Source organism: Microcebus murinus, chromosome 12, assembly GCF_040939455.1.
Source record: "Microcebus murinus isolate Inina chromosome 12, M.murinus_Inina_mat1.0, whole genome shotgun sequence".
NCBI classification, from domain to species: Eukaryota; Metazoa; Chordata; class Mammalia; order Primates; family Cheirogaleidae; genus Microcebus; species Microcebus murinus.
In genome coordinates, this window is record NC_134115.1 from 67,787,267 (window position 1) to 67,811,867 (window position 24,601).

The 24,601-nt window shown below is 35.1% G+C and overlaps 1 protein-coding gene and 2 pseudogenes across 3 annotated transcripts in view; all 3 read left to right on the top strand.

The window, feature by feature from the left end:
* Window positions 1–24,601, top strand: part of FKTN (fukutin) — a 39,587-nt gene that overhangs the window by 8,843 nt on the left and 6,143 nt on the right. For all 3 annotated transcript variants that reach the window (XM_012736815.3, XM_012736817.3, XM_012736818.3), the window contains 5 exons: window positions 2,527–2,804; window positions 7,539–7,671; window positions 11,658–11,787; window positions 14,831–14,964; window positions 16,808–16,935. In XM_012736815.3, coding sequence (XP_012592269.1) covers window positions 2,527–2,804; window positions 7,539–7,671; window positions 11,658–11,787; window positions 14,831–14,964; window positions 16,808–16,935 — 803 coding nt within the window. The remainder of the gene's footprint in view (window positions 1–2,526; window positions 2,805–7,538; window positions 7,672–11,657; window positions 11,788–14,830; window positions 14,965–16,807; window positions 16,936–24,601) is intronic.
* LOC142874343 (protein TASOR pseudogene) lies at window positions 3,375–4,717 on the top strand (annotated as a pseudogene).
* LOC105855719 (protein TASOR pseudogene) lies at window positions 4,897–5,964 on the top strand (annotated as a pseudogene).

The window sequence follows — 24,601 nt, forward strand, 5'->3', positions numbered from 1 at the left end:
TTCTCAAGGTCTGGCTGGCCTTTTAAATTTTTCCTGAATTTACCAGTTAATAATGCCTTTCTTTTATTCTGCATAGTAGCATCTTTCTCTGAATGGGCCATAGGTCAGAACTTTCCACCTCTTAGGTGTACCAGGAAAGAAAAGGGAAAAGAATTCTACAGTTGATAATTCTAATATAAGGAGAACCAAAGTGAAATTGTATTAGCCAGGGTAAGTTACATTAGTTGCTGTTATTAATAAAAACAACCCTAAAATTTTATTGACTTAGCACAAGAAAGGAGTATTTGTCTTTATAAAAAATTTGGTTTGAATATTTCTGGTCAGGGATATTTCTAGGTAATTTTCCTATAAGCTCAGGTATCCAGCTGTTTCATTTGTGTGGCTTTCCTATGTTGGAGTTCTTTGCTTTCATACATGCAGATGGAAGAAAGAGAACATGGAAGATCTTTTGGGATATTGTAAGGCCAAGCCTTAGAAGTATATGATACTTCTGTCACATCCCATTAGCCAGAACACAGTTAAGCTCTACATCAAGAAAGGAGAGGACGCTTGTTATTGGTACTAGTAGCATTCTCTACCAGAAGTATCACTTTCTCTCATTTAAAAATATGAACAACAACAAATATCTGTTGTGTCCCTACTGGGTAGTGCACACTCTATTGATTCCTATGGTTGAGAAACTTGCAGTCTATTAATGGAATTTAGTCATTTAAACAATGAAAAGATAATACAAATGAATAGTATGATAGAGATGTGTGTGTCTTATGAGAGCATAATGAGGGTACAACTAAGTCAAATGACTATATTGAAAGGCAAAATGGTATGAAGAAAGTACTCTTAAAAAATGTTTATGAATGCGATGGCTATTGAGAAAAACTTTAAGACATGTCCCTATCATTTAATAACCTTATTAATAACCATTTAATAACCATATCTGGCATGGCTTCTTAGACCTTTATTTTCCTTAACTATAAGCTACGCATAATGATATTTTCCTTGCTGACCTTACATAATTCTTGTGGGTATCAAATGAGATAAAGAATGTGAATAACCTTTGTATACATTATATAAACTAGAGAGGTAGTGTTATATATTGGAAAAGACTATGGATTTGGTCCTTATTAGCACAGGCTAGTGCTTGCAGTGGATTTGCACCTTTTTAGCTTTATGTCTTTAGACAGGAAACTTGACATCTGTGGGTCTCTTTCCTTATCTACAATACCTGTGCTTCCTTATGGAGTAGATGTTATGAGCAAATTCAGTAATGTATAAAAGTTCCTTGGAGATTGTAAATTCTTATTCAGTTGTAAGGTATTCTTAATAATCAATACTATTTAACCATCTATAACACTGGTTGTTGAGTTAGGACTAAAATCTATATAGTTGAGATTAGGACTAAAATCTATATAGGACTAAAATCTATATAAATCTAATAAATCTTATGTGAGATTTATACTATAAGGATGTTAGAAAATGCACTTTGTTTTACATTATGTTTCGGTCTGTTTCTAATGATTTGCATTATGATGGGGTTCTATTATGGTAGCATTTGAGTGTTGGGATATAAACTATGAGATGAAAGAACTACTTTTTTGAAGTACTTTGGAAGATAGAGTTTATTAGAAGTTAAATTAAGAATTATAAGCTGGGCACAGTGGCTCACACCTGTAATTTCAGCTACTTGGGAGGCTAAGGCAGGAGGATCACTTGAGCCCAGGAGCTATGATGGTGCCACTGCACTCCAGCCTGAGCCACAAAGCGAGACCTCATCTTTATTTAAAAAAAAAGAAGAGGCCAGGCATGGTGGCTCACGCTTGTAATCCTAGCACTCTGGGAGGCCGAGGCGGGCGGATCGTTTGAGCTCAGGAGTTTGAGACCAGTCTGAGCAAGAGTGAGACCCCATCTCTACTAAAAAAAATAGGAAGAAATGAGCGGGACAACATAAAAAAAAAAAAAAAAATATATATATATATATATATATATATATATATATATATATATATATAATAAATAAAAACAAAATTAGCCGGGCATGGTGGTGCATGCCTGTAGTCCCAGCTACCTGGGAGGCTGAGGTAGGAGGATTGCTTGAGCCCAGGAGTTTGAGGTTGCTATGAGCTAGGCTGATGACGTGGCACTCTAGCCCGGGCAATAGAGTCAGACTCTGTCTCAAAAGAAAAAAAGAAGAATAATTACAAGTTTGATTTTAAGTGCTATCGTTTTATAACATTTACTTTGTAGAAACCAAAGAACACTAATATGCACTCTCATTCCAAGGAAGAAATTTGTATTAATTTTTATAAAGAAGGTATTTAGCAGTATCTTCCATGCTACATATTTTCTCTTTTTGTTACTTTATTTTATTCTCTCATCACCACCTTCTGCTTGTCACCCTCATTTTAAAATCATCTGACAAAGAACAAATTAGTACAAAAGTATGGCTCAATTCCATGTAAGAATTACTTTGGTTTTGCTACTAGTATTTGGTTTTAAATTTTCAAGCTTGATGTTTATCTTTGGTTCTAGGAAGGCTGGTTTCGGATAGCTGAGAATATGGGATTTCAGTGCCTAAAGATTGAGAGCAAAGATCCCCGGCTAGATGGGATAGACTCACTTTCTGGAACCGAAATTCCCCTGCACTATATCTGCAAATTGGCCACTCATGCCATCCACTTGGTGGTCTTTCATGAGAGGAGTGGCAACTACCTCTGGCACGGCCATCTACGACTCAAAAGACACATTGATAGGAAATTTGTTCCATTTAGAAAATTACAGTTTGGTCGTTATCCTGGAGCTTTTGACAGGTAAGTTCAGAGTCAAAAGGGAAAATGTGAAATGAGTGTTGTTCAGTCATGAATTCTTGCCCTTTTTTACCATTTAGTATTGAAATCTAATATATAATTCACATAAATGTTCATAGTAACATTGTTAATACCCCCAAATTAGAAGCAACTCAATTGCCTTTGACAATAAAAGGATAAGTAAATTTATACACATATGTTTGTTCATACAAGTATTATACAGTGGGAAATAAATGAACTAGAGGTCTATGCAACGGCATAGATGAATCCTACGATGTTGAATGACACAAGGCACAAAAGACTACAAATTTGATTACACATATAAAATTCAAACACAAGCTAAATTATGTTCGTGGATATATTCTTATGTAGTAAAAATATTAAGAAGAATAAGGAAGAGGTATCAGAAAAGACAGGGCAGAGTTTATGTCTAGGAGGAGTGATTGGGTAAGGCACAGAGAACTGCAGGGAAGCTGAAAAAATTCTATTTCTGTGGTAGAGATTTGGGTGTTTACTTTATAATTCATTATTTTTTGTCTTTTTGTTATATGCTCTTTCCTGTATATTGTTTAAAATGATGTGCAACAATCTGTTGGCTCACTTGGCCATGATGCTGACTTGAGGTGGCAGCAGCAGGATACCTGGAGCTCTGGCATTGCTGACATCCATAGGCTATTTAATTGGCTGTCAGAAACACTAGCAAGTGTACGCCATTCTGGTGCATCCCTAACAGACAGAGGCAACAGAGATTTAGGATGAGCACTGATAATACCTGTGAAGAGCCAAGGTAAACACATGAGTATGAACTGAACTCTATCTCAGATAAGAAAAAACATGAACAGCCTACTTGTGCAAAAATTGAAAATGCAAGTTTTAAGGGTACTCAGGGCCCATTGCTAGAAGTTGATGCAGCATCTATAAAGTATCCTGTTGCTCTTACTACCAGTGATGTAGGCACTGACCATAAGCTACATTTGACAGAAGATACAAATTTAATTAGGGTGAATAATCTCAAAGATGGCAGTTTGTGTCCTACTCTTCCCATTGAACATAGATTCCGAAGACAATAGTCTATGTCAAATTATGTTGAAGAGACTGAAATATGTTGGAAACTAATTCCAATTACGGGTGTGAAATCACCAGAAGAACAATTGGCCTTTCCTAACCATGGCTGGGTAATATTAAGTAGACAGACATTCTCATTACCAGTTTCCATCCTCTCCATTTACAGACACACGAAAGAGCACCACTGAGGATGATGTGTTGACAGGTCAGGTGGTGACAGTAGAGGAGTAGTATTTTCTAGCAGCAGAGCCACCTGCAGTGAGTGAAACCACAGACAGGACAGTGTTAGGAGAGCACAATCTCTTTTCTAGGAAGATGGTAGCGATTTTGAACCAAAACAATGTTTCATGTGTTAGTAGAATTTCCATACCTATCTTTACAACATAAGAGAAGATGAAACAGCTTTCTGAGTTCATATATCCAAAGACTTCCAAAGCTGATGTGCAGGAGTTTATAGATGGCTTGCATGAGAAACTAAATACTATAATTGTTAAAGCGTTGGCTGGGAATTTGCCACCTTTCCTAACAATTCTGGTACTAAGATACCATTGAATCCTCTGGAAAGGCATGTTACACCAGTTTCCTCAAATGACTTTGACAATAAATACCCTTTTGAGCCACTTTGTAGTGATGCTTCGAAAGACACCATCGCTTATGAGCAGCATTCCTCTTTTTTTGAGACAGAGTCTCACTTTGTTGCCCAGGCTAGAGTAAGTGCCACGTGCCATCAGCCTAGCTCACAGCAACCTCAAACTCCTGAGCTCAAGCAATCCTGCTGCCTCAGCCTCCCGAGTAGCTGGGACTACAGGCATGCACCACCATGCTCAGCTAATTTTTTCTATATATATTAGTTTGGCCAATTAATTTCTTTCTATTTTATAGTAGAGACAAGGTCTCGCTCTTGCTCAGGCTGTTTTCAAACTCCTGACCTTGAGCAATCCACCCGCCTTGGCCTCCCAGAGTGCTAGGATTACAGGCGTGAGCCACCTCACCTGGCCAGCATTCCTCTTTGAGTTTAAGCAAAGTGGAAATGAACCAGCTACATCATGCCACCAAGTTGTGGTTACTTCTGATCATACTCTGCTTGGTTAAATTGCCTGGAACCAGCAGAAAAATAAACAATAGATCGTCCAGTGATATAAACATTTCTGCCCAACCAGCTCTTTCAAATTTTATAGGCCAGTTAGAACCTGAAGTATTTAATAGTTTGGTTAAAATCATGAAAGATGTCCTGAAAAAATACTGTGAAATTTTATATTCAGAAAGAAGAGGGTATATTCTGTAAAGAAATAAGAGTATCTCATCAAAGTAGGCAATACAGACTGTCATCCAGAATAGTTTTTGGAAAGAAGATTCAAAGTATATAAACTATTGACTATTATTCAAAATGAAGACATTGCAGGTTTCATTCACAATTATAATACCTGGCATGATGACCAAATGTAAAGAAGCTCCCCAGTGTTCGTTTTGCTGATGTTGATAGCCTAGATGATATCAAAAATCATACAATGAATTATTTGTATCTGGCAGTTTTATTATATCTGCTGAATCGATTCTAAACCCAGAGGATGTCACAATTGAGAACCTTAAAATATTTTGACATTCCTTGAAGAACTTAGCATTTCAGAAGGAAAATGGCAATGGAAAGTTCACTGTAAATTGTAGAAAAAAACTAAAGGAACTAGACAGATTGAATGCCAAAGCTCTAAGTTTGCCAATGCTTCTGAATGTCTATCAGAAGAAACATCTGGTTGAAATTTTGTCATACCACAATTGTGATTCACAAACTTGAAATACTCCAGAATTGCATTGCCTTATCAGGCTTTAGGTTCAGAACATATAACATCAACACATAGTCTTTTTAACGGAGAAGAACATCAAGATGCTTTCCAGTTGTACAGGTGATGGAATAGTGGTTGCAACTACTGAAGACTTTATACAAAACTTTAAAAATCCTATGAGCTATCACAGCTCAGTCACAGAAGAAAACCTGATGCTTGGTACTTATGAGACTCTTGAGTCACAGTCAAATGCTATTTTTTGTTTTTGTTTTGTTTTGTTTTGTTTTGAGACAGTGTCACTCTGTTGCCAGTGCTAGAGTGTGGTGGCATCATCATAGCTCAATGCAACCTCAAACTCCTGGGCTCAAGCAACCCTCCTACCTTTCAGCCCCCTAAGTAGCTGGGACTACAGGTATACACCACCACACCCAGATTATTTTTTGTAGAGATGGGGTCTTGCTCTTGGTTGGGGTGTCATTCTTGCTCAGGCTGGTCTGGAACTCCTGGGCTCAATCCATCCTCCCACCTTGGCCTCCTAGATGTTTTTTTTCCCTCTTACTTAAATCTTGATGGCCTGTTACAGTTGAAGCACCTAAAAACTGAAATAAAAATATATATATTTAAAACTACGTGCAAAAATATATCCTTAGCTATCACAACAATAAAAATGTTTCTTATGAGAAATAGTTATTTGAAGATACTTATGTAAAATTTGATTAGTGATAGCTTATGATATTAACAATTGTAGGATAAAATAACCTTGAAATTAATCATTAAGTATGAAGTTTCTAACCCAGAGTTAAATTTTTTCTTCTCCTTTTGAAGTCACCAATAGTGATGCTACACTGTGTTTTAAATACCAGAACCTGATGTGAAGGTAGTAGTGAACCTTTATCTTTTGCCTTAAGATTTACCATACTTGTAAGAATTTTAATATTAAAAATTCTTTGTAGGCAACTTCCAGAGACACTGCTTACCGGTTATACTTAAGAAATGTAGAGTATATTTATTCTTGCCTTCTTATAATTAGTACTTAAAATCACGTATTTGAGAACAACTGAAAAAGATGTTGAAAACTGGCACCTTCTATATTTTTTGTGTATGTGAAGTCAAACTTTTTCTTAACCAAGACTGGTTTTAGAAATAAAATGACAAAAAAAAGGGGGGGGGTGGAAAAATATACTTTGTTGTTAATGTTGGCTCCTCTTACTATTTTAGTCAAAATCTTAATAGCCACTATTCGCTTACCATTTTAATGCATATTTTTTCTTATTCTGTATTTCAAATAAATTTCTGTAGGAAGACATTATCTTTTAGTTTTTTAAAAGCCTTATGAATTTATTTCAAAGTTTAATAATTCAGTAAATTTCACAATTGTCAGTCAGCAAATAGTTATTAAACATAAATGTGTACCAGTAGATAAAAGCTGTCTCTATATTGTACATTTTATATAATGAAGGTTCAAAAACTTTCAAAGAATATTTGTAGAGTATGGTATCCATAAGTCTGATTTCCAGATTAGCATTTTGACCATTAATGAGACTCTTAGGCCATTGTAATTTATTCTTGTGTCTTAAGTGTTAAAGACATTTACTTCTCTAAAAGTAAATTGGTAGTTTAATATTACGTTACTTAACTTTCCTTTCTGCTTAAGATACCAAAGTGTATATGAACAAGTATAAAAATGTTTTAAATACATTAACCAAAATACTTAAAACTCAATTGCTGTTTGATGTCATATTTTCAAGGTCTTATTAAAGTTGCTAATTGATATCTGAAATAATTGAAGAAAATATGCTTGACGTTTAGCTATTTTGCTAATGTTTGAAATTTTGTTTGAGGCTTCCAGTATTCTGGGTTAAGTCCTTTTAATCTTACCTTTTGTTTTCAGGCCAGAGTTACAGCAAGTTGCTGTTGATGGACTAGAAGTTCTCATTCCAAAAGATCCAATGCACTTTCTAGAAGAAATACCACACTCTAGGTTTATTGAGTGTAGGTATAAGGAAGCACGGGCATTCTTTCAGGTTAGAGACAGCCAAATAATGTACTTTTTAACTTAAAGAAAGTGTTGTGTTTATTTTTAATATTTCTGGGGGGAAATGAAAGGACTTGTAGAAAATAAGAAAACATCTTTTTTCAATTCATCTGTTTTCTTCTACTTGTTTTCTGTTAACTTTTTTAAAAGTAGATTAAAAATTAACCTTAAGAAACTTTCTTTCTTAAATAGATTGATATTTATTTATTGTTTTATTTGAATATGTTTTGATAGGTTTAACAGTCAACTCTGCCTTCAGTTAAGATAACCTATTAACTTTATAAAAGATGGCATATTCTCTTTTTGAGGCAATCCGAATAGGATGAAGCCATTGTAGAAGATGGATCATGTAGATTTAGAAAAGACTTCATGGAGAATACAGTTTTTCTTGGAGGGTTGGCATTGAATATGAATTTTTTTGCATTTATGAAGGTTTTTGAAGATAAATGCTATACAAAGATCAGGTGCTTTTTGAACTTTATTATGCTCCTGTAGCTTTCAATTCGGTAAATAGTTATTGAAAGCCTATTCCTAGGTTTCTGACCCCAGGGGTGGGGGTGGGGGTGGGGAGATATAAAAATAATTTTGAAAGTCATGAAAGTACAACTCTTAGAGATGATATGAAACAGAGATACAGCGAAAACAGACAAATTTACAGTCGGGTTTTGGTACCTTCTACTTGTCCTTTACTTTCTGGGGTCCCCTGCCAAGAAAGCTATATACACCAGGACAGGAACAGAATGCAAAAATGAAGTACCAACTTTCTTACTGCTACCAAGTGCCCAAGACCCACAAATGCAAAATTTCTTTGGTATCGTATGCTAGCACCCAAGACCTAGGCCTGACAGCCCAGGTGGGCTAAATTGTGAATGTCTGTCTTAAACCCATACTAAATGTTTTGAACTTGATGATAAGCATCTTATTTTATTCACGTCTGTAGCCCCAGTATCAGCCCTAGTATCTATCACATTACCTGGCACAAAGAAAAGTTCCAGAAGGGTTTATGGGTTTGTTTTCAAATTAAAGTTAACATATATAATTGAACACTTGGTGGCGCCAAACAGTCTTAAATACAATGCTTGCTGCAAAACAAGCATTGAACTGATAATCTAATAGTCAATATAAAACACCTCCTAACTTCCTTCTTTCCTTCCTGCCCTCCTGCCTTCCTGTTCATTCATTCATTTAAAGACAAGATCTTGCTCTATTACCTGGATTAGAGTACAGTGGCATTGTCACAGCTCACTGCAACCTCAAACTCCTGGGTTCAAGCTGTCTTCCTGCCTCAGCCTCTCAAATATTAATAGCTGGAAGTACAGGCATGCACTATCATGCCCAGCAAATTTTTCTAATTTTTGTAAATACACATAACTTTTTTTGTCTGAACTATTTGGGATGGATAAGAGCGTACAACTCTCATTCCCACCATATGTTTTAAGAGAAGCTATGGCTCTGAGGAAAGGAATATGTTCATCTTGAAGGGATCTTGTAAATTTGTATGTCTTGTAGATGACTTAGCTTCAGGAATCTCACTTTTCTTCCTACAAGTACTTTTTGCTTTTAACGATTTGACTAGATGCCACACAACCTCAAATAATTTAGTATTTTTTAAAAATAAGAACATTCAGGCCGGGCGCTGTGGCTCACGCCTGTAATCCTAGCTCTTGGGAGGCCGAGGCGGGCGGATTGCTCAAGGTCAGGAGTTCGAAACCAGCCTGAGCAAGAGCGAGACCCCGTCTCTACTATAAATAGAAAGAAATTAATTGGCCAACTGATATATATATAAAAAATTAGCCGGGCATGGTGGCGCATGCCTGTAGTCCCAGCTACCCGGGAGGCTGAGGCAGAAGGATCACTCGAGCCCAGGAGTTTGAGGTTGCTGTGAGCTAGGCTGACGCCACGGCACTCACTCTAGCCTGGGCAACAAAGCGAGACTCTGTCTCAAAAAAAAAAAAAAAAAAAATAAGAACATTCTCTTACATATCCTAATTTAAAAATTAGGATATTAACACATAGATCATTACTATTTAATTCCTATTAAAGTTTTGCTAATTGTCCCACTAATGACCTTTGTAATATAATACGAAGATTCAATTCAGAATCACATGTTGTGTTAGTTTTCCCATTTCTTTAGTCTTTTTCAGTCTGGGACAGTTTCTTAGTCATGACTTTGATACTTTTGAGGTTTACAAAAGTATTTTATAAAGTGTCCCTCATTTGGAGTTTGTCTGTTTTTTTCTCATGGTAGATTCAGGTTGTAGGTCTTTAGAAGGAATAACATAGAAGTGATGCTGTGTTCTTCTCATTATATCCCATCAGATGCTATATAATTTTGATTTGTCATATTACTGCTGATACATCACTCACTTGATTAAAGTAGTCTGTGAAGCTTCATAGCCTCACTCCTATGAAGTTTCTATTTTTCCCGTTGTAATTAATAAGTATTTGGCATGAAGTTACATTAAAATTATATAAATGTTGTTTCTCATGAAATTTTCAATTTATTTGTTTATATCAGTATGAATTTACGGTTTCCTATTTTATCCAATGGGATATATTTTACATTATTTTCATTATTTATTTTGTTCTTCAGACTGTTCCTTATTTGGCCAGTAGAAATCCCTTCACATTGGTTTCTGTGTATTTTTGACTCATCTACATCATTTTTTTGAGCACTTTGTTGCTTTTTTGACACAATAAGATGTTCTAGCTTCATCTTGTAATTTCCCTGCCACAACCCTAGGGTCAGCCAATTCTCCAAGTCCTGTTTCCTTTTAGAAGCCAAGATCTGGATACCAGATGTACCCATTGCTATTTGGGGCTTGCTACACACAGGTCCTCTCAGTAGACAAGTGTAGGGCATATCTATATATATTTATTTCTATATTTACCTTTTGAAATCTGTGAACTCACATCAGTATCTCCAGTTTGATTAAGTTATAAGTTCCAATTGTATGGTACAATATAAGGTTCATTTCCACATTTGTTAGTCAAGGGCAGATTAGACAAAGGAAACAACATGTATAAAAACACACAGGCTTTAAAAGTGGTGTATTTGGGGAGTTAGTTACAAGTTATTGCTGTCATGTGAAGTGTGAAAAGAGTGGAAATGAGGCTGGACAAATAGAGACCAGAACACAATGTCCTTGTCTGCCAAACCAAGAAGTTTAGATTTTGTCCCATAGGTAGCAGAGCATCACTGTAGAATTTACAGTGCTTTCCTTAGTTCCAGAACACTCTAAAAACAAAGAAAATCAGAAAACCAAAATGACTAAATGATGATAATATTTGTATAAGACCTTATAATTAGTAAGGCATTTTTATCCTTAAATCTTCACAGCAGTCCTACAAAGTATAATTATTATTGTTAAATTACAGATAGGGAAATTAAATCTAAGAGAGATTTGTTTATTTCATTCTTTCACTCATTCAACAAATATTCAGGCACTGTTCTAGGCACTGGAGATATAAGTCATTTTCTTCATAATCACCTTTTGAGATGATTATGCCTAAGGTCACAGCTACAAAGAAGTGGAGCTAGATTCGAACACAGATAATCTGATTCAAAATCTCAGGCTCCTATGCTACACAGTATCTAAAGACCAATAGCATGTGAATGATGAAAATATCATTGAATTCATTTTGCTTTAGCCATGCTTGCAGCTCTCATAATTAGCCTTCTTTTCCCCTAACTGCCCAACCTGCTAAATAGTGATGTGCAGGAAGAGCTGATAAGAGTATAAGTCTCGTCCTTTGGGAATCCTGGTTATATTCTTTCCCTTCTAACTTGTATCTCCTAGAATCTACCCATATTCTCATTTTAATGTGTGACTAAAAAGTAACTATAAAATGTGATTTTTATAATATAAAAAGATAGGATATAGACTTAACTTTCAAATTTAATTCAGATGTCGCAGAAATGTTTCTAGCAGTTTAGAAATGGTTGTAGTAGCTGACTATTTATTATATCTGTAGCAGTACCTTGATGATAACACTGTAGAAGCTATGGCCTTTCGGAAGAGTGCAAAGGAATTATTGCAACTAGCAGCCAAAACATTAAACAAATTGGGAGTACAATTCTGGCTGAGCAGTGGAACTTGTCTAGGTAAAATTCTTATTATGTTCCTTTTGTCTTTTGTCATTTTATCCTCTTTGACTTTAGGGATGACTGCTTGAGATGACAAAACATCAGTGATATTTGAAATATCATATTTATAGACAGAATAAACATTAGTGAATAGAGCAAGGATCTATTGATTTCTTTAAAGAAATTAATTTCAGAAATATAAAGTAGAATGTTAGGAAGGCCATGTTTGCATTTGCCTAAAATTCTAAGTAATATATTTAAGATTTATATCAGAATATGTAGACTATACAGTAGTCCCCCCTTATCTGTGGAGACTATGTTCCAAGACCCCCATGGGTGCCTGAAACCTCAGATAATACTGAACTCTTTTTATACTGTTTTTTTCCTATGCATACATGCCTATGATAAAGGTTTTATAATTTACAAATTGGGCATGGTAAAAGATTAACAACAATAAGTAATAATAAAATAGAACAATTATAACAGTATACCGTAATACAAATTGTGTGAGTGTGGTCTCTCTCAAAATACCGTGTTATACTGTACTCACTCTTGTTCTTCTTTTGATGATGTGAAATGATAAAATGCCAATATGATGAGACGAAGTGAGGTGAATCACATCATCATTGTGACATAGTGTTAGGCTACTATTGAAAACTAATTTAAAACTTCTGAATTATTTGTTTTTGGAATTTATCATTTAATATTTTCAGACCGTGGTTGAGCACAGGTAACTGAAATTGTGGAAAACAAAACCGTGGATAGGGGGGACTACTGTAATTGATTCTCAGGTAATCTATAAATTATCATTTTATTATTTCTATCCCAAAGATTCTTATTGCTTCTTTTAAAAACTCTGTATCTTTACTTTATACACCATACAAACAGCTTGCATTGCACCAGAAGTTTCTAATGAGAGGAAGATTTAAGAGAATGTCATAAAGTCTTCTACTAGCCCTTTCCAGGTCATTGACAGCATCACTGATTGAACATCACTGTTCATCTGAGATGGAAATGTAGACTTTTCTACAGTCCTTAGGCAAGTTGCTATTAGAATTTGAGAAAGAATTCTGAATCTCTGTCCACTATCCATTAGATCAAACTTCTTTAGAATGTAGAATTATTTAGAATCTTAAATTTTGTTTTGTTTTTATTTGTTCCCACTTGATTATAATTGTAGTTTATTGTATTTGTTCCTTCTTGATTATAACTGTATTTGTACAAAAGTTAATTCAGCTCCTGCTTTTATAGGGTTGGCATATAATTTATTGTCCAATTCAAGAGACTTTTGATTGTGAAAGGAAGTGCCATTAATAATTATGTTGATATAATAGTTATAAACTGGGATGGTTACCCTGTCTGTTAGGCTTTGTAGAAAATTCACATGGTTAAGGAGGTTACTACTAGAATAAGCCAAAAAAAGAGTATATCTCATACATTTATGTGATGTCTGCTTTAAGGATGGACTTTATAGAAGCAAGATTGTTTTATAGTGTGTGTCATCAGAAATACTTCTTAATGATTTGTTATGATTTGTTTTGAGTTTTTAGCCCCATAGTTTTCTTGATTTAAGGGTATTTATGAAATGAAGGAGTTGTATTAGATGATATTTAAGGAGTTTTCCATTTTTTTGTTTGTTTGTTTTTTGAGTTTTCCATTTTTAATAGTTTATAATTCTTTGATAGAATTCTTTTAGAATTCCAAACAATATTGCCCAGTAGCAATGCCTATAAAGATAATTGTAGTCATTTATTTACTTCTAAAATAATTTGTATAGAATAATTAGAAGGATAATAGGGAAGACCCAGGAGTACTTAATAATATTAAGGTATACATTTTTTTTTTTGAGACAGAGTCTCACTCTGTTGCCTGGGCTAGAGTACCATGGCATCAGCCTAGCTCACAGCAACCTCAAACTCCTGGGCTCAAGCGATCCTACTGCCTCAACCTCCAAAGTAGGTGGGACTACAGTTATGTGCCACCATGCCCAGCTAATTTTTTTTCCTATAGATTTTTAGTTGTCCAATTAATTTCTTTCTATTTTTGGTAGAGGCGGGTCTCACTCTTGCTCAGGCTGGTTTCAAACTCCTGACCTTGAGCGATCCTCCCGCTTTGACCTCCCAGAGTGCTAGGATTACAGGTGTGAGCCACTACACCTGGCCTAAGGTATAAATTTTATTTTCTTTAGAACAGTGCTATAGCACCTAATTGAGACATAAACACTTAGAAATATCTTTTGATGGTGTTTTGAAAATTAAAGCTGATAATGCTTTTTTTATATATATACCCATCAGTTAGGCACTGTTTAGAGCTAAGTTCTACAAACCATTGTTCAGAAAAGATATATTGGTTAAGCAAAAGAATTCAGTATGTTTTTAGTGTTATCTTAAAGGCAGCCTCCATCACTAGAGGTTGATGATTAAACATTCTTAACAACTTAACCTACTTATGTACTTACGTACTTATTTATTTATGAGCCGGAGTCTCCCTCTGTCACCTGGGCTAGAGTGCCATGGTGTCAGCCTAACTCACAGCAACCTCAAACCCCTAGGCTCAAGCAATCCTCCTGCCTCAGCCTCCCAAGTAACTGGAACTACAGGCATGCACCACCATGCTGGCTAATTTTTCTATTTTTAGTAGAGACAGGGTCTGGCTTTTGCTCAGACTGGTCTTGAACTCCTGACCTCAAGCTATCCTTCCGCCTCAGCCTCCCAGAGTGAAAAGATTACAGGCCTGAGCCACCATGCCTAGCCAACTTAACTTTTTTAAATGGGTGGCCCAGTTAACATTATAAAAGCTAATGATTTATTCAGAAATTAAAATATATCATGAAAGTTTTTGAGGAATCTGAGAGTGCTCAGACCAGTAAAAATAGGTAGTCACGTGGTTCAGGTGATTCCTATAACCAAACCTTTAGTTTGGGATTTAATTTTTTAAAAAATAATTTTGGTAAAGCATCTTAAGTCTAATCCTATGAAGTAAAATTCATTATTAATACAAAGAACATCCATTATAATGACTATTTTTTTAAAAAAAAATTGTATCACTTTTTTTTTTTAAGGATGGTATCGGCAGTGCAACATTATTCCTTATAGCAGAGATGTCGACCTAGGAATTTTTATACAAGATTACAAACCTGATATTATTTTAGCATTTCAGGATGCAGGACTTCCACTCAAACACAAATTTGGGAAGGTCAGTAAATTTTTTAAGTAATATCTCAATTGTAAAGTTCATATTAAGCAACTCAGACATGCTTAAGAATGCTGCATGCATCATATTATCACTCAATATTGTTGGATGAGTTCAGCAGAAGTTTGTTGCCACTTATGATTTCTACACTATTTAAGAAAAAACTAGAAATATATGCTTTCTATTGACAATGAGGAAAGAAGAATCTTAGAATCTTACAGATGAATTTATTGTCATTATATTAGCCAACAGTACAAAATTAATATAATATATAATATACAATTAACATACTAAGTAAGAATCTTACCCTGCCTAACTCAAATTGTATTGTTTTTCATGAGTCATTTAATTTTATATTGATTCAGCTATGGATATCATTATTAACACAAAATATTACATTGATTGCTAAGGGGTAGAAATATGCAATCATTTCAAACAAATACTTTAATTTTTTATCTCATATGTCCTAGGTTATAGCAGGTTTCTCAGAGGTCATACAGGAATGGGTTATCATAGGCTAGATGAAATCTTCCCCTAAACAATTTCATTCTTATGTTCTGAGCCCATGATTTCCTGCAGTCATCTTGTTTTTAATTTGCTTATTCTCAGGGCAGTGTCCTACAAAGCAAGTAGAAGTGTGTTTAATCACTACAAAACTATTTCTCCTATCATAAATAATCATTCTATTTTACTAAAAAAATTTAATATAATATTTTACTGAGGTCAAAGTCAAAGCAATAGAGCTCTAGGCATTCAGCAAACATTTACTGACCATTCACTGTATGTCTTGCCCTGTCCTCTGCACCTGGAACACAAAGATTAATAAATTACAGTTCTTACCCATGAGAAGCTCACTGTATAATTGAGAGGGAAAAAATGGCATAAATAATTATTTTGTGATTGATGCTCTAACAGACAGATGTACCAAGTCCTATAAGAACATAATTTTTTGTAGAATAGGTTTCTTTAGGGAAATGCTCTCAGGACTTTTTTCCTTTACCATACCTTTTTGTTTCTTCTTCTTTTTTTTTATTTTTTGAGACAGTCTCTCACTCTGTTGCCCTGGCTAGAGTACCGTAGCATCAGCCTAGTTCACAGCAACCTCAAACTCCTCGGCTCAAGCAATTCTTCTGCCTCAGCCTCCCGAGTAGCTGGGACTATAGACATGTGCCACCATTTCCGGCTAATTTTTTGAATGTATTTTTAGTTGTCTAGCTAATTTCTTTTCTATTTTTTAAGTAGAGACTGGGTCTCACTATTGCTCAGACTGGTCTCAAACTATTGAGCTCAAATGATCTGCCACTTGGCCTCCCAGATTGCTAGGATTACAGGCGTGAGCCACCGCTCCTAGCCTATTTCTTCTTTTTTAAATGCATATAATGTAATGATCTATACTATGTATGTGGCTGTGAGGAATATCACTTTGCCTAAGTACTTACCTATTGATCATGGTGAGAGACTTAGTTCCTGATCATTTTACTTGGTTATTAAACGGGGTAATTTTTCCTTGGTTCCTTTCCTTCTTTAATCAGAAAGCTGCTCTGGAATAGGATGTTTCTATTTTCTCTGTAGAGTGATAATTTAACTGCCATTAGTCATTTACCCTGAGTTGTCATCAATTATTAGAAGCAACATTATTTTAGATGGAGTGAAGATAGAAATTAAATGATGGTAATACACTGATGCATCCCAATTTCAGAAGTGCTTTAACTTGAAAAAAAATACATCTTAGAATTAATACTTGATGTGCGTAAAACGTAAGAATCTTTTTCTTTCTTTTTTAAGAAAAGTTTTTAAAAATGTATTTCCTTGATTCAGTCTGTAAAGGTTTTCATCTTCCTTTTAGGTAGAAGACAGCTTGGAACTATCCTTCCAGGGAAAAGATGATGTAAAACTTGACATTTTTTTCTTCTATGAAGAGACTGACCACATGTGGAACGGAGGCACTCAAGCCAAAACAGGAAAAAAATTTAAGTATGAATCAAATAAGTACTTATAAAAGGGGCTGTAGAAACTTCAGAATGTGTAAATAAGGAAGTAACTGAAAATAGGGGTAGGGGGATCTCTCTCGAGGCTCTATCAACCTAAATAAATGAGGCAAAAATCTCAATTAATGGAGGTTTATTAAGCCAAGATTTTGCAGACACACCCAGGAAAAGCACTGGCTGTTTTTCTGAAGGGGAAGTTAGAACCTTCAGCATTTTAAAGGCATACAAACAGAAGGAAAAAGGCTGAGGGGCAAAGGGTCTGATAAGGTAGTAGTTACATCCTTGTGAGGCCCAAGAAATCTACACTTTACCTATAATAAGGGAGTAAAGAAAGCAATTATGTAGATGTTCCTGGGTAGGTGGAAGACTGTCTGATTCTGGCTTGTCTCCAGTTCTGTTACCTGCAAGATAAACTTGTAATTCATTGTTAGTGTGGAGTTGAACAGGCTTTAGTTTTAGGTGCTAGATATAGATACAATTTGTCCTTGTTCATGGGAGATTAGCAAATTTCCTTAATGAATAAATGATTTGCTAGGCTAGTTCTTCACAGGTGCCTGAGGCTTTTACCTTCTCTTTTGCATAAGGAGTTGAGGGGGTGGCCCTGAGACTTTGATTTTCCTTTTATAGCTCCATTATTAGCCAATACTTTCTCAGCTTACTCATAGGGTCCAGTTATGCCTGTGAAATGAGCATACCTATAAGAACAGTCTTTGTAGAGCAAATGTCCCTGGATTTGTTAATGTAAGGAGTCATTATGATTAGAAGCCACTGAGTCATGAGAAAGAGAATACCAAAGCAAGGAATACAAATCAAGCCCAGAGCTTAAGCCAAAAAACTGATTATCAGAGCTGTGGGATCTTGATAATTATATGGGAGTCAATAAGGGATGGTAAGAAGGAGATCATTAAAACAAAGTGAAATTTAAGTGAAGAAATTGGGATTGAACAGAGTTAAGGCTATTTATGCTGAGCAAACTTCAGAATATGCTTTAGAATAGACTGAGGGCTAATCTTCAAAAGGATACTTGCTGGGTTTAATAGCTACCATATTTTGTCGAATGTATTAATAAGATAACATTGATTGTAAAATGCACTATTATTTTGTGTATTACTAAGAAAGGAAAAACACTGGTAATTAAAATTGTAAAACACATGATTCACAGATGGAAAAATTGAGCGGAAGGTGTCTCAGAACTAATGAAATGCAGTACGTTTGATTGGCATTGTTAACATCTAGTTTTTTTTTTTTTAATGCTGCCGTAATCAAACTCTTTTTTTGGAAATGGCGGAAATGACATTAGAGTAACTGTGCTCTCCTTTATGATGCAGTTGCCCTGTCCTCAATTCTAAGAGAGAGAATGAGAATGAGAACTTGAAGAGCATGGGGTTTGGAGTCAGGCAAACCTGGGAAACCTCAGCACAACCCTAATTTGTGGCCTTACCTTTTCTAAATGTTAATCATTTTATCTGTTACATTTGAGTAATACTGCTGTGTGTTAGGCACTCTTCTTTGCACATGTATTAACCCTTCTAGTCCTCACAACAACCTTAGCAGGTAGATATTCTGTGAGGCACTGAGAACTTATGTATTATTTGTTCAAGATCACACAGCAAGTAAGTGAAGGAGTCAGACAGCAGTCTATCTCAAGAGTTTATGCTTTTAACCACTATTCCACCAACCTCCCTAATATACCTGACAAGATGAAGCACTTAGCATAATGGTTAGCGCTTAGCAAGTTATCAGTAATGGGGGTTATCATTGTTATTATTTAATATTTTTAATATCATGATGAATAATGTGATTACTATCTTTATTGCCATTATTATAGTAGCCATGTGGCCAGTGGCATAAATTTACCTCACCTGAGATTGGGGCTTATATCAGTGAATAAATTTGAGCCATTGGGCACAAAGGAAAGTATTCTATTTATACAGAGGAGGAATTATAAACTCAGATTGGTTTCTCCTGGGTGCATTGACACACCCTACTGGGATCCCTTAATCTTTACCTGAAGGAAGAATCTCCATATAAGGTTGAAATTGGAGGTTTGAGAGTAATCCAAACCTTTTTCTCAGTCATAAAGTATCCCCAAATTGACACTGATCTCAGAGCCTAGTCTTGAAACTTTTATTTATTGAAAAAAAAAGACTATTTTGCTTTATGATAACAAACTCTTTTATTTTAAGTAATCTCTGATTGTAAGACACTTAGAAATTAGTAAAATAATAAATATATAATTGGCACTGTCAGTAAGGCTAGGTGAATGGGAGTAGGTGTTTTGGGGAGTATGGGAGAATGGGAGTAGGTTATTCCTTTATAGTATGTTTATTCAAAATATGATAAATGCCAAATTTAACATATAATTTAGAGGCTTAAAAAATTATAAGGTAGTATAACATAAAAATTATGGGCATGGAGCCAGTGGGCTTGCTTTTGAGTCCCAGCTCCATGTTTACTAGCAATATTACCTTGGGCAACTTATTTAACCTCTTTGAGCCTAAGTTTCCTCAACTGTAAAATAAAAATAATAGTAGAAATTGCCATGTAGAGTGGTTTTAAGGATTAAAAGAGTTAACACAAAAAAGGCTTTGAGGACTGTCAAGATGTCCTGAGTACTAAGCAATCACTAGCTGCTATTATTAATACTACCATAGTAGTAGTAGAAGGAAGACTATTTCTCTTCTTCTGAGAATTTTATAAATTTAGAGACCTGTTTAATTATCTCAGTATTAAACTGCTGTATCTATTCTTAGAGAACTCATATGACAGTGTCACTTTTTTTATAAGAAAGATAATTTCTAGAACTAGTATTAAAATCTTAAATTTCCTTCTAAGGCTTGAATTTTTCCCCTCACCGACATAATGTGAAACCCGCAAACCTCAAAAGACTTGTTCATTTCCAACTACTACATGTCTGGATAGAAAAAGCTTCTTTCATTCTGCTTTAACTGCTCCTTATAGTAGCAGTGTTTGGGAAGTGTGAAGTGTTCTGATTATTTAACAAGAGAAATGAGCAGTGATAGAACTGTGTGGACAGATGGTGTGAGTCCCAGATTTTCTATCATGTTACTGTGACCTTAAAAGGCAGAGAAAAGAACAGGAGATGGCTGTGTAGTTTCTTTGGAAGATTCCCCCAGCCATATGCCATTTTTATTCTTTTCAGCACTATTTACTTGAGGGAAATGTAGTATTTTTAACACTACTATTCCATGGGGGGAAAAAAACCAAAACCTTTAAAGCTAGTCTAAGGATCTTTTTAATGGATTTTTCATGTTTACTTTTGAACAGGTTATATATTACATAATAAAATAGTCAAAGGATATAGAAAATATGTATGAAAAGTAGACCTTTCCTCATCCTCTGCCCCTTGTTTTCCTTTTTCTAGTTCTCCTTTCCAGAGATAACCATGTTTACTTGTTTTTTATGTATCTTTTCAGAGACAAACATGCTTGCATACATGTAGTGTTAACACTTATCTTTCTCCCCTTACACAAATAGTAGTATATTTTACACTGTTCTTTATTTTGTTTTCTTCACATATCTACATATCTCAGAAAATGTTCCAAATCAGTATATGTAGAAGTACTGCCTTTATTTCATTATATGGCAGTACCGTAATTTATTCAAACAATTCCCTGTTGATAAATATTTAGGTTGTTTCCAATATTTTACTGTGACTCTCAATTCTGCCTTGACTATCTTTGTCGAGAAATCTTTGTGCACACATGTAAAACTATCTGTAGGATAAAATGTTAGACCCAAATTTCGAGGTCAAGGGAACATAGGCATATTTCAGTTTAAGTGCCTTCCAAAGATTGTTCCCCAATTTATAATCCCAGCAACATGGTTTGAGAATATGTATTTATTTTTAAGATGTGCACTACCTATAACAAGATTTGCCACTGTGCCTTGCAATTAGTAACAAACTGAATATACCAGATACCAAATAGAATTAACATCACATTACAGTTACTATTAAAACTAGTGTAATATACCTCCTTACTATCTCTAAGTGTCTTTTTATCTTTATAATACTCTATGTTTTAATTCATCCATAGTCAATTCTGAGAAAAGTTTATAGAATGCTTACCATTTTTTAAAAGGCTGCTAAGGAACTCAGGAAGAAAAAACATTTTCCTCTTTCTAAACTACTCTGCATGTTTACAGAATAATGTCTTTGGTCCTAAGATATAATAATTATATTAATAGCAATAATAAAGATATAGCTACCAGGGTATCTGCTAGATAAGAGGCACTATATTAGGTAATTTATGTATATAAACTTAAGATAATCCTCATATTATCCCTGGAGGTATTCTTACCTCCAGTTAGATATGAGGAAACTAAAGCTCACAGAAGTGAAATAACTTACTCAAGGTCATTAACCATTAATGGCAGAGCCAAGATTTATCCCCAAATTTGTTTGATTCTTAAGCCTAAATGGCTTTCTTCTAAGAGTTAATAAGTGAGTACATGTAATTCATTTAGAACACTACCTGCCACATTATAAGTACTGTGTAACTTTTAGCTACTGCTGCTACTGTCATTGCTGTATTATTATTATTACTGTTATTATTACTACTGTGCTGCAGTGGCACAAAGCATAGCACTTTCAACACATTAGTAATTTGAATTAGTTATTCTCTGGGCAAGCATTTTCTTCCCAAGTCTCATGATACTCATTCCATTTTTAGTTCTCAGTCTTTCTCTCCTTTACCTGAAGCCATTCCTTTACCTAAAATCCAAATTCATTCTAAAATATTATCTGGATTTTTTATATCTACTTTTTTTCTCCAGAGTCCAAAGCACCAGTAATAAAAAGTGATGAATATAATAACTGTGCTTCCAAGGTGTGAAGTTTTTATTCTTCAACTTTACAGTTCCTACAGATGCTGCTCAGGTTTCTTCAGGTTGTTTCTTTCCTTCCCATCTGAATCAGCTGATGTGGTTAAAGAGACCAGTTTCATGAAAGACAATTTTTCTATGGATGGGGGTAGGGAGAATGGTTTTGGTATAATTCAAGCACATTACATTTATTGTGCACTTTATTTCTATTATTATTACATTGTCATTTGCCACTCACCAATAGGGTTTTGATATGAGTCCACAAGCAATTGATTTATTATGGTCTCTGTGCAGTCATACCTCTCTGTTAATGATAATCTGTATTTGCAGCTGCTCCTCAGCACTTATCATCACTGCCTCAACTCCACCTCATATCATCAGGCATTAGATTCTTATAAGGAGTATGCAACCTAGATCCTCCATGTGTGCATTTTACAGTAGGGTTCAAGCTCCTGTGAGAATCTAATGCCCCCGCTGATCTGACAGGAGGCATAGCTTAGGCAGTGACATGAGCTATGGGGAGCGGCTGTAAATACATATGAAATTTCGCTTGCTCATAACCACTTACCTCCTGCTGTGTGGCCTGGTTCCTAATAGGCCACAGACTGGTACTGGTCTAAGGCCTAGGGGTTAGGGACCACAGTGCTAGAGGGCTTAGGCACTGGAATAACAGGAGAAAAAGAAATTAAGAGCTAAAAGAAGAGACAAAATTGGTAATGAGAATAAAATGTTGTTTTGCAGGAAATTCTTGTGAAAAAGTGGTTCTGCTGCTCCAGCTCTAGAATTTAACAAAAAACTTATTTTTAAAAGGTCAGGTTCAGTTGTAGTTGATGATGTCTCTATCTCACTAAGCCAAGCTAACTAGTAATAATAAAAATAGCATTCTTCTAGGATGATGGAAGAACTTCCTTTTCACTTAGCAGTTATTTTCATAGGTTGTACTTAAGCTGATTGTAATTAACTGATGAAATTACTTTGTATCCAACCACTAACAGATAGTTTTATAGATTTTAAGGACATTTGTGAGGGAAAAAATGGTCTTACTCCAACTAATTCTTAATTCTAATGACTGTTTTATGTAAAAATAAAATGAAGTAAAAGTGATATGAAATAGAAAATAGGTGAAAGGATTTTTTATGATAATAACATTCCTTAAATGTATATTTTGATTTAAGGTTGCCTTAGTCCAAATTTAAATCTGTTTACATTTTGGATCCCATCCCAGGGCCTTAAAGTAAAAACTGCTAGGCTGGACTTAATCTGAGCTTAAAAGCCAAGGTAACATTGCAGACCCATGGGGTATTTTAGTCTTAGTCATTATTCACTGGTAGCCTAGACAGGTGCATGGCATGTGCTGTTCTGTTACTGTCCCCCACGCTTCCCCCACTTGCTCTCCACAATCCAATTTTACAATCAGTTTTCACATTTTATGGTTTGTTTATCTTTCCTTTTCTCCTAGGAAGCTGGGATTTTCTTTTGCTGAATGGATTGAAAAATAATTGGGGAAAAGAAAATCACAAAAGTTTAGGTTTAGAAATATTGAGGGGTTTCTGTTTAGGTACTAAAATTGAGTTAAATCCTCTTTGAGTTATTGTCACATCATTTTTTTAAAATGTTTTTGTTTTGTTCATAAATCCTTCATTGTTGAAAACATTGCTTTTATAAAAATTTGTAGTATTCTCTAATACCCTGTCTATCCTAGATCTATTATATTTCTCTTGTTTAGCTCTTTGATGAGACTGTAGAAGCTAACTAACATTTAAGAGAGAGCTGTTTCCTGGCCTATGTTACCAGATAGACCATGATTTCTGCCTCAGTTCAACTTTAGTGTGTCAACTTGATAGAATGAGACAGGTGGACATTCTGCTGACCAGCATCTGATTAGGGAGGGTGGAGGCTGGTGATGGATGGAAATGTCTGATGACAAAATAAGCAATTCCATGAATATGAGTGTGCAGAGTAAAATTGGGACCAGCAGATGGTGGGGCTAAGCTGTATCTTATTTCTTTCTCAGCTATGAGATTTGCTGTGGCTGCCTTTTCACAGAAGCCAGCTGGGATTGTCCATTAACTGGGTTTGGGTAGAAGGGACTTGTTGCTTTCTTCAGAATTTGTTCAGCCTTGCCTTCTCATTTGGTGGTAAAACATGATATCCAAAAGCAGAATATATGATGACTGACCTTTCTTTGGAGAACATCCCAGTTAAATCTCATTTCTACAGTATGATTCCATTTTGAAATGAGGCTTTTTCCCTGTCCTTTCTTTAATCCTCCAATATTTTAAACTCCTGTGATCTCTGCTGTTGCAAGTCAAATCTCATTACTGAAAATTCTTCTCATGTTGAGAAGAGAAGAAACATTTCTCAGAAAAAAACAAGGCAGAATATAGGGCTATAATATAAACTTAAAATAAATTGAACAGAGTTGCTAGTTTTAGCTTTCCTTTATAATATAGAGAATCTAGTTTACTTTATCCAAAGTACCTTTAAGAAACATGTTTTGGTTTAATTTCTGTTTCTGAAACTTACCTACTAATTGATGTAATTCTGCATTAGATATAGTTAAATTCATTGTAACTAACATTCCTTGGGCTGGTTTAAATATGTTTTTTTAGGATTTGAGATGAAAGGCAGAAACTACAGGTAAGATCATGTAAGGTATGGAACCAATGGAGAAGTCTGGAAATGCATCTTGGAGTCATGTTTACTATCTATCCTTGGGAAATCCAGGTTGTAAAAGAAAAGAAATATCATTTCCCTCCATCTTTTGGCAACTTTTTGCTTTGACACCTCTTCTTCCAATAGTTCCA